Source organism: Macaca nemestrina, chromosome 12, assembly GCF_043159975.1.
Source record: "Macaca nemestrina isolate mMacNem1 chromosome 12, mMacNem.hap1, whole genome shotgun sequence".
Taxonomy (NCBI): Eukaryota; Metazoa; Chordata; class Mammalia; order Primates; family Cercopithecidae; genus Macaca; species Macaca nemestrina.
In genome coordinates this window covers 6752141-6765415 of record NC_092136.1, presented here as the reverse complement: position 1 = coordinate 6765415, position 13275 = coordinate 6752141, and the positions used below count along the sequence as shown (strand labels likewise).

The 13275-nt window shown below is 56.3% G+C and overlaps 2 protein-coding genes across 3 annotated transcripts; one reads left to right on the top strand and one right to left on the bottom strand.

Annotated features, from left to right (window-relative positions):
- Positions 1-5913, top strand: LOC105469694 (NADH:ubiquinone oxidoreductase core subunit V1). Its single transcript, XM_011721085.2, has 10 exons — positions 1-169; positions 1473-1555; positions 1629-1799; positions 2525-2708; positions 3765-3954; positions 4380-4592; positions 4775-4941; positions 5269-5350; positions 5492-5637; positions 5744-5913. Exons 1-10 carry the CDS (start codon positions 98-100, stop codon positions 5828-5830), a joined length of 1395 nt encoding a protein of 464 aa, XP_011719387.1. The 5' UTR covers positions 1-97; the 3' UTR covers positions 5831-5913.
- Positions 5914-6021: 108 nt separating this feature from the next.
- On the bottom strand, positions 6022-13273 carry LOC105469693 (double C2-like domain-containing protein gamma). Of its 2 annotated transcripts, none has more exons than XM_011721083.2 (10): positions 9398-13273; positions 9151-9230; positions 9003-9074; positions 8676-8785; positions 8458-8593; positions 8278-8328; positions 6831-6988; positions 6653-6734; positions 6421-6517; positions 6022-6345 (listed from the first exon to the last, which is right to left on the bottom strand). In XM_011721083.2, the coding sequence occupies exons 1-10, from the start codon at positions 9642-9644 to the stop codon at positions 6215-6217; spliced, it is 1164 nt and encodes a 387-aa protein (XP_011719385.1). In that variant the 5' UTR covers positions 9645-13273; the 3' UTR covers positions 6022-6214. The 2 variants fall into 2 exon arrangements, with proteins under 2 accessions (XP_011719385.1, XP_070930259.1); XM_071074158.1 differs by having other exon boundaries at positions 6022-6517; positions 9398-10113; positions 10408-13273.
- Positions 13274-13275: the final 2 nt, after the last annotated feature.

Here is a 13275-nt window from a genome sequence, read left to right as displayed (position 1 = left end):
TCTTTCCTGTGCGCCACCTAGCGTTTCTATCGCGCCAGTTCCTCAGCCTGAGTGCTGTGAAGGTGACAGCCTGAGGTGACCCAGCTGGCCCCCCGCGATGCTGGCAGCACGGCGGCTGCTTGGCGGGTCGCTCCCCTCTCGGGTATCTGTGCGTTTCAGCGGCGACACGGTGAGGCCCGGCCTGGCTGGGGCCAGGGGTTTTCGGGGCCCGGTGTCGCGGCCGCGCCTGTGCACGAGCAGTCCCTGGGGTCTGTAGTGGCCTCTGGAGAGCCCTTCTCCCCAGGCCAGGCGGGAAGACTCCCGCTCCGGCCTGGTTGAAGTAGGGGAACGGGTCCCATCGCGGGGCCGACTCCCTTGGCCCGCCGGCTTGCTAGCTTCCCTTGTTTCACAGTCCTCGGCCTGGCGGAAGTTTTGCAGGTTATGAAGCGCCCTTGTTTTCGTTCCTTCTTTGTTAACAGCCTTGTAGGGCGTGAAGGGGTCATTGCCCCATTTAGGGATGCGCACCTCCTGATTTCCTGTCCACTGCTCTGCACCCTGAAGTGGCTGAAAAGTGCTCTTACACGGATGGGAATCCCATCGCCCTTAGCTGGGGCGCTCTCCACTGGGTCGTGGGGCTCCTCATTTTCATCCTAAGTGAGCCGCTCCATCATGTGTGTGTTAGGGAGGCATTTCTTTCCCATCAGTAAACACATTTCGCCTCTTCGGCCGAGTTAGGAATATAAAAGGCCCCTGGCCTACCCAAAGCCAGGCCAGGAAAGGGCCATGCCCACACTCGGCTTGTGGGGCGGTGTGGTGCTGTGATGCAGGTGTGGGCTTTGGCCACCGACAGACCTGGGCTCAAATTCGACCTGCTGCTTTTGACTGTGAGACGTTCCATAAGTTCCTTTTGCTCCGAGCCTCAGTTTTCTCCTCTGTGAAATAGAGAAAATCGTTCCTATCAGAGTTGTTATGAGGATGAAATGGGATTTTGAATGTAAAATGCTTCCATCCAGTATCTGCTAAACAAAATGCTTACTAATGGCCGGGCGCGGTGGCTCATGCCTGTAATCCCAGCACTTTGGGAGGCTGAGGCGGGTGGATCGCTTGAGGTCAGGAGTTCGAGACCAGCCTGGCCAATATGGTGAAACCCCGTCTCTACTAAAAATGCAAAAATTACCCTGGCGTGGTGGTGAAAGCCTGTGATCCCAGCTATCCGGAGGCTGAGGCACAAGAATCACTTGAACTTGGGAGGTGGAGGTTGCAGTGAGCTGAGATTATGCCACTGCACTCCAGCCTGGGCAACAGAGCAAGAGTCTGTTTCAAAAAAAAAAAAAAAGGTTACTAAGTGGCAGTGGTAGCTGTGATGCTATAGATGCTCCCCTAGCCCTAGCCCAGCCCCTCCTAAATAGGGAGACCCAAGATTCTGTAGCTTCTGGCCCAATCCCTCATGGCCCCAGAGCGCTGCTGGGCCTCCTGACCCTCTGTCTCCCCAGACAGCACCCAGGAAAACCTCATTTGGCTCGCTGAAGGATGAAGACCGGATCTTCACCAACCTGTACGGCCGCCATGACTGGAGGTGAGACAGTGCCCTTCGTGTGTTGGGTCCCGGAGCAAGGCGTCCCCTTCACTGCCTTCCCTACTCTGTCCAGGCTGAAAGGTGCCCTGAGTCGAGGTGACTGGTACAAGACAAAAGAGATCCTGCTGAAGGGGCCCGATTGGATCCTGGGTGAGATCAAGACATCGGGTTTGCGGGGCCGTGGAGGCGCTGGCTTCCCCACTGGCCTCAAGTGGAGCTTCATGAATAAGCCCTCAGATGGCAGGTGTGTGCTGGGGAGTGGGGCAGATGTGACTGTGGGAGAGACCTTAGGGGTGGCTGGGGCTTCCCTGGACCTTTGGGCTCTTTAATTAAAAACAGCATGAATGAGGTGGGCACATGTTCCCAGGCCTTAAATGGATGGGACTTACTCTGTGGACTTCCACAGGGGAGACTTACGTAGCAGAATCAACACATGATTTTGACTCAGGCAGACTTTGTTCAAATCCTAGTTCTGCCTCCTAATCATAGAGCTTTGGGCAATTTCCCGGCCTTTGTGAACCTTAGCTTTTTTGTAAATAGGTACAGTGATACCATGCAAGGATTAAAGAGATAATGTTCATACAGCTTTTGGCCTGTATGCTGGTTGGCACATAAAGCAAATGATAAATGTCACCTGCTTTACCTCCTTTTGGTGGTAGAGCTTGAGGAATGCTCTTTGTCACCAAGAGCAGAATCTGGCTCTCAGGGGCAGACACAAGGAGAGATGTTTGGATGAGCCGAATGAAGACCTTTCTTGTGGTTATAGCTGCCCAAAGATAGAATAGGCAGTAAGCTCCCTGTCATTTGGTGGTGAGCAAGCAGAGCCCCTGGGACATGTTGGGAGGGCAGTGAAGGATTGGCTGTCTGAGGAGACATCTTTGAGGCCTCCCTGGGTGGAGTGGGGTAGCATGGAGTTGAAGACCCAGCCCTGGTGGCCCTGTAGCCTGTCTGACCTGTGGGCCCCTGCAGGCCCAAGTATCTGGTGGTGAACGCAGACGAGGGGGAGCCAGGCACCTGCAAGGACCGGGAGATCATACGCCATGATCCTCACAAGCTGGTGGAAGGCTGCCTGGTTGGGGGCCGGGCCATGGGCGCCCGCGCCGCCTATATCTACATCCGAGGGGAATTCTACAATGAGGCCTCCAATCTGCAGGTGGGCAGGGAGAGACGTGGGCAGATGAGAAGGTGCTCAGTGTGCACTTACACACCCCTCACCCAGCACAGTTGTTCTGAGGTGTTAGCACCTGGTCTCTCAATGGTTGAACTGGGGGAGTGGTGGCCAGTCTTGCATGCATCCCTAATGGGACTTGGCTCCCAAAGCCACCTTCCAGGGCTCCTAATGCTGCTGGTATGATTTTTTTTTTTTTGCTTCAAAAATAATAGTATTTATTATAACAACAAGTAGCAAGAAGAACATAAGTGGAACTATGTGTTTAGCAAGAGAGCTGAATAATTATGAATATAAATAATTCCTATTTGGGGAAAATACATTATGTTCATTGCTTGGAACTATGAATAATACTTATATCTGTAGGAAATACAGAAAAATAAAATAGGTTAAGGCAATAAGGATATAGGCAATTACATTTTTATTTTAATTTTTTTTTTTTTTTTTTTTTTTTGAGACGGAGTCTCGCGCTGTCACCCAGGCTGGAGTGCAGTGGCCGGATCTCAGCTCACTGCAAGCTCCGCCTCCCGGGTTCACGCCATTCTCCTGCCTCAGCCTCCCGAGTAGCTGGGACTACAGGCGTCCGCCACCTCGCCCGGCTAGTTTTTTGTATTTTTTTTTTTTTAGTAGAGACGGGGTTTCACCATGTTAACCAGGATGGTCTCGATCTCCTGACCTCGTGATCCGCCCGTCTCGGCCTCCCAAAGTGCTGGGATTACAGGCTTGAGCCACCGCGCCCGGCCTTTATTTTAATTTTATAAAGACTTTTATTTTTCCTTACAAACTGGGGTAGTTAGGAGACCTGATAATAGCTACTTCACTTTTATTTTCCTGGCAGCAAAGCAGCTTACTTACGTGTTTCTTCTTGCATATCTGTTGCAGATTATAGTCAAGTTTTCCAATTTGTCTAGCAAAATTTTTTATACCAGGAGCATTAGGATCCTCACTGTAGGAGGCCTTCAAGGGCTTCATGACTCCTGAAGTTATAGGCTGACCCCTGGGCTGGGGGTCAGCTGGGAAAGTCACACCTTTGTCCTGCAGGTGGCCATCCGAGAGGCCTATGAGGCAGGTCTGATTGGCAAGAATGCCTGTGGATCTGGCTATGATTTTGACGTGTTTGTGGTGCGCGGGGCTGGGGCCTACATCTGTGGAGAGGAGACAGCGCTCATCGAGTCCATCGAGGGCAAGCAGGGCAAGCCCCGCCTGAAGCCCCCCTTCCCTGCAGACGTGGGTAAGGCCTGGCGTAACCCTGGGTCAGACTGTGTCCTGTGACACCCGGGATCTGGCTAGGTTCCCTTCGAATTGTTCTTATGGATTTCTGAGTGCCTTCCCGGCTGGGGTCAGATAAAGAGTAGGCTGGCAACAATACACAGGCTCCCCCAGGGCTGCCTGCAGTCCCTCCTCCTGCCTCGGTCCCCCCACACCCATGCTGCTCTGTGGCTCCACCTTCACAGTGCCTGTTCTGAGGCTAAGGGCATGGTGGTGAACAAGGCAATGAGGCATCTCTGGAGTTTGGGGTCCAGCAGGGATAAGAATGATAAGGGGATATTAGAGCAGGGGTTCTGCCATGGGAGCAGGACCCTGGGACACACCTCCCTGCCAGGAAACTTGCCCCACCCACTAGCAGCCACCAGTTGTCTTCCCATTTTCCTGAAGGAGTGTTTGGCTGCCCCACAACTGTGGCCAACGTGGAGACAGTGGCAGTGTCCCCCACCATCTGCCGCCGTGGGGGCACCTGGTTTGCTGGCTTTGGCAGAGAGCGCAACTCAGGCACCAAACTATTCAACATCTCTGGCCATGTCAACCACCCTTGCACTGTGGAGGAGGAGATGTCTGTGCCCTTGAAAGAACTGATTGAGAAGCATGCTGGTAAGGCCTGGGACCAGCCAGGATGTGGGTGGACAGGTGTCCATGAAGAGAGCCTGAGCGGGAGGGCTCAGGAGACGGGGCTGGGTCTAGGGGCTGACTAAGGGCCTGGGGTCAGGACTAGGCAGGTGTGCCGGCCCCAGCCCTGACCATGCATCCCTTTGGGGACTGACTTGGGGCCCCAGGGGGTGTCACGGGCGGCTGGGACAACCTCCTTGCTGTGATTCCTGGCGGCTCGTCTACTCCACTGATCCCCAAGTCTGTGTGTGAGACGGTGCTGATGGACTTCGACGCGCTGGTGCAGGCACAGACAGGCTTGGGCACAGCTGCGGTGATCGTCATGGACCGCTCGGTAAGGGTTCACACACCAGCCCCAGTCCCTGCCCTCCTGGTTGCTGTCTTCCTCCCTGGGCCTCCCAGAAAACCCTCTTGCCAGCACTCAGGTCTTAGTTCCTGCAGCCTGAGGTAAAGCAAGGTGGAAGAGGAGGGAGGAAGGCCGCTCTGAGGAGAATACCCCGGAGTCTGGGCAGCACAGGGGGCCCAGGGAGGCTGGAGGAGGCCAGTATGCTGGGTGGGCTGGGAAGAGCTTCTGGAACTGGGGGAGGGGCTGTCACTAGGGGGTTGAGGCCCAGGCTTCTGTCTGGCCATGGGTGCCTGCTGATTGCCCCTTGTCACCCAGACGGACATCGTGAAAGCCATCGCCCGCCTCATTGAGTTCTATAAGCACGAGAGCTGTGGCCAGTGCACCCCATGCCGCGAGGGTGAGCAGCGGGCAGGCTGGGGGTTTGCTTGCCGTGGCTTCACTTAACCTCCACCCCACCATGTGGCCTGCACCCCTCAAGCACCATCCCACATCCTGGCTGGGGAGATCATCAGGCCCTCTCTTGTGGCTGTGGCTGCAGGTGTGGACTGGATGAACAAGGTGATGGCTCGTTTCGTGAGGGGGGACGCCCAGCCGGCCGAGATTGACTCCCTGTGGGAGATCAGCAAGCAGATAGAAGGCCACACCATTTGTGCTCTGGGTGACGGGGCTGCCTGGCCTGTGCAGGTATTCACCGCCCTTCTGCATAGCGCGGAGGGTGGGTGGCATCAAGGGCCCAGGGTGTTGGGGGATTTTTGGACTCTGTTTCACACAGTCCCCCCACCAACCCCAGGGTCTGATCCGCCACTTTCGGCCGGAGCTTGAGGAACGGATGCAGCGGTTTGCCCAGCAGCATCAGGCCCGGCAGGCTGCCTCTTAGCCCACCACCCTGGCCTGCTGTCCTGTGTCTGTCCGTCTGGAATGCTGGACAATAAAGCGAGTGCTGCCCACCCTCCCGCTGCAGCTGCTGTGACTGTGCTCTTTACCCTTTACCCAGCACCGGATCCTCAAGGGTGGGAGGGGAGAACAGGGCCCAGTCTGCCTCGTGGCCAGAGGAAGGACAGGGTCTCATCTGGCTTGAAAGAGATGTTTATTTCGGCTCCATGATTTGGGGGGGGGGGTGAATGTGAAAGCGGGGAGAGAGGAAACACCTCTGTGACTTGGGACTGGGGGGCGTGATGGGTGAGGCAGCCCCAACCTCCATCATTTTTGTGGGGACACTTTAGGCAGCTGTAGTGGAGGGGCGGCAGGCAGGGCCCCTGGGCTAGTTGCTGAGCTGGACAGGCTTGCTGTCCAGTGGGTGCCACAGCTCCAGGCGGTGGTCACTGTGGCCCAGGCACTCAAGCCAGTGCCGCAGGCGCTCCCCACTGGCATGGCTGCCCAGCTGCACCCCGCCTGCCATGGGGGATGGGTCAGGAACTGCCAGTAGCCTACTGGGCCCCCACCCCAGCTCCTCATGTTCCCACTCACCAATGAAGTCATCAGCCGTGCCCAGGTCATAGTCCCACACAGACACTAGCAGCGTCTTCTGGGCCAGCTCCTCCCGTGGGCCTGAGTAGAAGAATTCCTGCAGGGAGAAGGGCAGAGAGGCGGGAAGGAGGCAGCCTTGGCTCTCCCAAAGTTTAAGAAGCAGGCCTCAGCAGGGGAGTGGCTCAGCATGTCAAGGCCAGGGTTGGCTGGGACCTGCCTGGTCCTGGCTCACCTCATTGAACTCGGGGTTCAGGGTCTTCCTGCGAACACTGGTCTTGAATTTAGATTTCTTCCCTGCATTTGGATGCAGGAAACTGATCGGGGAGGATTGGCAGGTTAGGTGTGGCCCTGGAGAGGTGAGGAGCCACCGTCTTGTCCTCACCTCCCACCTGCCCACCCCATTCACTCACAGGCGCACAAAGGGGTCCGAGTAACCATTGGCATCCATGGGGGCCAGGTGGACGCAGCGCAGCACACCCACCAGCAAGCCACCCCGCTGAGAGCTGTAGCACAGTGACAGCAGGACGCGCCCATGTTCCTCCCAGGCCACCTCTGTCTCCACCTCCTCCTGCAGGTGTAGGCTGAGGTCAGCCCCCATCCAGCCCAAAGCCCAGCCCCTTTAGCCTCCGTGCTCTGGGCAGGAAAGCTCAACCTGGCCCCAAAGAAATCAGGGGCAATGGCTTCATTTCCCAATACAGCCACTCGCACAGTGCCGTGGAAGCGGTCCTATGGGTCAGCTGTACCCTCCAGGGCCTGATCAAAGGTGAGGCTTGCTGACCACATGACCAGTCAGATACGTCTGTCATGGAGGGGAAGGGAACTGGCTGACATGCCAGGAGCTCCCTAAGTGGTCTCTCATCCGGTGCCCGTAGCCATCCCTGTAGGCAAGTGGCTCTGAGAGGATGTTCACTTCCCAAGGAGAAGCAGATCTCTTCAAAACCCCACCCTCTTCACCCCTTACTTCTCTGGGGACCAGATTCTGAGTGTTCTTTGCCACACTCTGGGCCCTGGTGCTTCTGAACAGGCTCAGGGAGGAAGCCCCAGGAGGATGTGCTGCTCTCACCCGCAGGGTAGGTTTCCCTTTGCAGAAAGCCCCACCACCTTGTTCACAGGCGGCTCTCAGGAATGCGGGAGTGCTCTGTGAGCACCCACCATGCTCTGGGCGCTGTTGTGCTTGGGATCTGGGGCAGAGGGTACACAGGGCTGGGGCTGGGAGAAGTGGCCTGTTCGTGCCACCTTGGTGGGCCTCAGCCACTTGGGCTTAGCTAATCAACAGCTGCAGCAACTTGTGGTTCCACCAGAGGGCAGGGCATCCGGCACTTTGGGGAGGAGCTGGTAGGGGGCCCTGCTGTCAGCATCCCAGCTGCCTCCCCCACTGACCACAGGGGTTCTAGCTAGGTCTTTGGTCTCCAGTGGCGTCAAAGAAACCTCTGCAGTCACCCTCACTGCCTCCTGACAAGGGCCTGTCTAGGACGGCCTGCACCAGGAGTGGTCCCCACACTCCCCTCAGGGCCAGACCCCACCCAGTGAGCCCCGCCCGTCTGTCTTCTCTTCCACCTTGCCCAGCCTCCCATCTCAGGCCACGGATAAATGCCGCCAGTTGCAGCCTCTGCCTCAAGGCAGGTGTCGGCCCGGCTGTGCCCCCAAGGGCTCTGCTTGTCCCAGTGCCCCACATCTCCTCTGGGCTGCCCTGGCAAGGGAGTCACCCTCACTTTGCCATTGGGGACCTGGCTGTCCCCTGGGACAATGAGGGCTCACAGGGCCTGTGAGAGCTGGCCTCAGGTTCCTCCAAGCCCCCTACGCCCCTGCCACCAGGCTTGCCCCCTCATCCCTGTTCAGCCCAGCCGTCCTACCCACCTCATAGAGGGACATGCCGCGGGCTGTGTCCAGGCTCTTGGGCCTCTTGGCCTGAAAGGGAAGAGAGCCTGGTCATCCTGGCCAGATGCTGCCCAGGTCCCCCTCCCTATTCCTCCCCTCTAGCTCCCATCACAAGATTCCTGGCCCCTGTGCCCCACCCTGTGCTCCAGCCCCACTTACCAGCCTCCGCTTCTCCAGATAGATGTTGAAGCTCCTGGCTCGGTTTGGCACCAGCTTCCTCAGGGGCACCTGCAGCTCCCCTAGGGGCGGTGCCCGCCGCCGTCGCCGCAGCCATGGGTCCTCGCACACACACAGCCTGGTGGCCGCCCAGGTCAGACCTGGCCAGGCCAGCCCCATCCCTCTGCTCCACCCCCAGGTGGCCCAGGCTGGATCCTCACCTAAGGGTCTTGCACGCAGCATCCTGGCGGGTGAAGCCGTGATAGGTGAGTGTCTCCTCCCAGACAGGTACCCTCGTACCTCGAATGGTGCGTGTCCGAAGCTGGCTGGCCTAGGGCCCAAGCAGGGTGGGTCAGGGCCTCCTAGGGTTAAGACCATCCTCCAACCCCCTACCCTGCCTCCCTGGTAGGACCTCCCACTATTTGCACATCCCAGCAACTGGGACCCAGGCCTTGGGGGGTGGGGAGGAGCCAAGCAGAGCCAGGTGGGTGCCGCAGGCTGGATGTTCCACCAGAGGGCAGCAGTGGGGGCCTGGGGCTTGCCCTCACCTTGCTGTTCCCTGGCAGCAGATTCGCTTTGACATAGGTGTCCACGGAACCTGAGGCCAACGGCTTGAGGCCCTGGGAACAGACAGTGGGTATGAGATAGGCCTGTGGCCCAGCCCTCTGTCCCAGGGACGCCCACCCCCATCCTCACCTTGGCACGATGAGCTGTGCAGTGCAAGGCACTGTTGTCCGCATCAAAAAGAAGTGTGAACTCCAGGGTGGCCAGGGCAGCTAAAGGCAGGTGGCAGGCAGGGTCACCTCCTACCTCAGCTCAATCTGCCCCCACCCATGGCACATACCTCCTGCCTTGCCCCTCCACGGCCAGATGGCAGGGACACCCCAATGCCTCTCCTGGCTGGACTGAGCTCAGGGTGTCCCCTCCTCCCGCCCCTACTCACTGCTGTCGTCTGAGTCTCTCTCTGGCTCTGGGTCGGGCTGCGGCTGGGGTGCAGAGCGGATGGTAGACGCCGCCGCGGGGCGCTGGTCCGGAGGGTGCAGGGTAGGCTCCGTCAAAGGGTAAAAGTGCGGGAAGTAGTGGGAGATGAGGCGGATGGGCCGGATGGGGCCCGGGCTCACATCGATGGCCATGTGCTCCTGCATGCTCACCCGGGGAGGCCGCCCACCTGCTGCCGCCGTGCCCGCCATGGGGACCCCGACGGGGGGCGGGGACTCAGAGAAATGCCTGAGGACTGGGGCGGGGGGGAAGCATCGCTGATACCATGCAGGGGACCTGAGGACAGAGCGCAGGGTTGGGGGAGGGGCCGGGGGAGTCCCCAGCCTGGAGGGTCGTGGCAGGCTTTGGAGGGGACTGGGTGTGTCGGGAGTCAGTCCAGCTCCCAGTCCTTACCGCTTTGGGAGCTACTTCACCCAGTGTGAGTCACTGCTGCTGGCAATGGGTGTGCACTCTCGGGGGTAGAGCCCGTGACTGCTGTGTCCCCAGTGAGTGAGGGTGACCCAGAGCTCAGAACCCTCCCAGAGCTCTTTCCTAGCGCTGGGGCTCAGCTTCCCTCCTTCCTCTGCCCCCTTCACACTTTGTCAAAGGGAGTTATTTTTACCACCATCATGTGGCTCTGCTCCCAGGTGAGAAGGCTGGAGGCCCGGAGGTGACAGAGGGCTGTGGAGGTGATAAGTGGTTAGTGGGAAGGAGGGAGCGCATAGGAGGAGGGGAGGGGGTGCATGGGAAAGTGGGAGGGGAGCCACAGGAAGGGGCCCCTGTGATTGAGCCCTGCGGGGGTGGCCAGTTTATACTCTGAAACATGAACCAGATCATCCCACCTCCACCCCTGCTTGGAATAAAATCCGAACCCTTTGATGAGGCGCAACCCCTTTTCACCTCACCAAGGAGTGTCCCCTTGGCATCTCACAGTGAGGGCCCACTCCCCTCCCAAACTGGGCCACTCCTACTCACCTTTGGTTTCTGTGTCACCCCCTGCAGGGGATCTTGGCTGGTTTTAATCATCCAGCATTCCCTCTCCTCTCTTCTCCCCAGTTATTCTTTTAATTTTTAATCAACATAACCATAGATATTTATGGGGTACAATATGATGTTCTGATGTGATATATGTAGAAATGTGATTTCTACAATATGCATTGTAGAAAGATTCAGTCAAGCTAATGAAAAAAGAACACTTAAAATGTACTCTTTAAACAACTGTGAAACACACAAGGTGCTATTGTTAGGGATGTTTGCCATGCTGTGCAATAGGGCCTTCAGCTTACTCTTCCTGACTGGAACTTTGTACCCTAAGAGCAATGTCTCCCCTCTCCCCATCCCTAGTCCCCTACTTTCCAGCTCCTGGTGACCACCATTCTCTCTGCTTCTAGGAGTTCAACTTTTTCAGATTCCACATAAAAATCAGACCGTATAGTATTCGTCGTTCTGTGCCTAGCTTACTTCACTTAGCATATCGTCCTCTGGGTTCATCCATGTTGTCACAAATGATAGAATGGCCATCTCTGTTAAGGCTGAACAGTGTAGACACGCCATCCTATCCATCCGTCTGATGCTGGGCAGTCGGGTTGCTGCCGTGTCTTCGCTGTTGTGAATGGCACTGCACTGAACATGAAGGCAGACACCTCTTCAGCATGCTGACTTCAATTCCCGTGGATACCATCCACAAGTGGGGTTGCTGGATCACATGGTACCTCTATTTTTGGTGTTCTAAGGGACTGCCATATGATTTTCCAAAATGGTTGTGCTCATTTCCCTTCCCACCGACAGCACGTAAGGCTTCCCTTTCCTCCACATCCTCACGAGCATCTGTTATCTCCTATGGTTTGGTAGTAGCCTTTCTAACAGGTGTGAGGTGGTATCTCATTGAGATTTTCACTTGTATTTCCTGCACGATTAGCGATGTTAAACATTTTTTCATGTGTCTGTTGAGAAATGTATGTTCAGGTGCTTTGCCCATGTTTAAATTCGGATATTTGTTTCTTGTTATTGAGTTCCTTGTTTCTTTTGGATATTAGCCCCCTTATCAGGTGTATGGTTTACAAAGATTTTCTCCCATCCTGTAGCCTCGCTCCTCACTTTGTTGTTTCTTTTGCTGTGCAGAAGCTTTTTAGTTGGGTGCCATCCCATTTGTCTATTTTTACTTTTTTTTTTTTTTTTTTTTTTTTTTGAGACGGAGTCTCGCTCTGTCGCCCAGGCTGGAGTGCAGTGGCCAGATCTCAGCTCACTGCAAGCTCCGCCTCCCAGGTTTACGCCATTCTCCTGCCTCAGCCTCCCAAGTAGCTGGGACTACAGGCGCCTGCCACCTCGCCCGGCTAGTTTTTTGTATTTCTTAGTAGAGACGGGGTTTCACCGTGTTAGCCAGGATGGTCTCGATCTCCTGACCTCGTGATCCGCCCGTCTCGGCCTCCCAAAGTGCTGGGATTATAGGCTTGAGCCACCGCGCCCGGCCTATTTTTACTTTTGATGCCTTTGCTTTTGGGGTCCTATCCAAGAAATCATTGCCCAGACCAATGTCTAGAACTTTCCCCATATGTTTCCTTCAAGTAGTGTTACCATTGCAGGTTTTTGGGTTTTTTTTCCCCTTTAAGATAGGATCTCACTCTGTTGCCCAGGCTGGAGTGCAGTGGCACAATCTCAGTTCACTGCAGCCTCTGCTTCCTGGGCTCAAGCGATCCTCCCATCTCAGCTTCTTGAGTAGCTGGGACTACAAGCATGCACCACCATGCCTGGCTAATTTTTTTGTATTTCTGTACAGACAGGGTTTCACTACATATGACCAGGCCAGTCTTGAACTCCTGAAGTCACGGTGGCCCGCCTTGGCCAACCAAAGTGCTGGGATTACAGGCATGAGCCACAGAGTCCAGTTCGCTTCAGGTTTTATAGCCCATTTTGAGTTGATTTTTGTATAAGGTGTGAACCTCAGTTGTTCTTTGGGAACCACTGCTTCTCAGTCCAGGGAGTTCACCCTCCTACCCAGGCAAGCATCCCAGACTCTATCTATCAATGTATTGTAAATCCAACTGGCCATGTGACAGGCTCAGGGAAGGACATGTGACTCAAGACAGGCCAGTGAGGTGCACTTCTGGGTTAGACTGGCCGGGCGGAGTGGCCATGTTTTCTGTTGGTGGATGCTGCTGCCCTCTCCTCAACCTCTCACACTCTGCACTAGAGACAACCTCCCCAGGGCTGAGGCCAGCACAGTGCAAAGCACAGCAAGAAGAGAGCCCCTGAGCCCCTGGATCCAGCCATCCTGCCATGGCAAGTTCAGACCACCCACTCCCTCAACTCTTTCACAGAACCCTGGTCTACCTAGTTGACATCTTATGTAATTCCACTATTATCTGTGATTAATTAATGTGGAATCACATGATTATCTGTGTGACCTGGTCTGAGGTCTCCCTTAGACTGAGCACCCCCTCTGGAGGGCAGGTCAGCATCTGACTGGTCCACAGCTATGGCCCCCACACAGCAGCTGGCACACACGGGGGCTCTGTATGTTAGACCCCTGCAGTAACACCCAGGGGCATGCGTGCACTTTACTCCTCTCTGGGATCCCGGAGCCCAGCACAGGGTCAGCCAGGCACAGCAGAGAGAACAGGAGGTGCAGGCTGAGACACGGGCAGTGCATGCCTAAGAGTCTGGGCTGTGGAGTCTGACAGCCCTGGTTCCAATGCCAGCCTGGGGTCCTTAGGCAAGGTGTCTATCCCTCCTGAAAGCAGTCTCACCAGCCAGAGACAGTGCTGGCCCCGCCTTATGGGCTGTTGTGAGGGTGAGATGAATTGACTTCGAGTACTTGGCACCCAGGAAGTGTCCACTGCTGTG

Bases quoted from the DNA above. Each gene is read 5' to 3' on its own strand.
- LOC105469694 (XM_011721085.2), top strand. From the start codon at position 98: ATGCTGGCAGCACGGCGGCTGCTTGGCGGGTCGCTCCCCTCTCGGGTA. The intron at 1,556-1,628 runs GTGAGACAGTGC...TACTCTGTCCAG, and splicing joins TACGGCCGCCATGACTGGAG to GCTGAAAGGTGCCCTGAGTC. The intron at 1,800-2,524 runs GTGTGTGCTGGG...GGGCCCCTGCAG, and splicing joins AATAAGCCCTCAGATGGCAG to GCCCAAGTATCTGGTGGTGA.
- LOC105469693 (XM_071074158.1), bottom strand. From the start codon at position 9,644: ATGGCGGGCACGGCGGCAGCAGGTGGGCGGCCTCCCCGGGTGAGCATG. The intron at 8,786-9,002 runs GTGAGGGCAAGC...CTTGGGCCCTAG, and splicing joins TGCTGCCAGGGAACAGCAAG to GCCAGCCAGCTTCGGACACG. The intron at 6,989-8,277 runs GTGGGTAGGACG...CTACACCTGCAG, and splicing joins GCGGCATGTCCCTCTATGAG to GAGGAGGTGGAGACAGAGGT.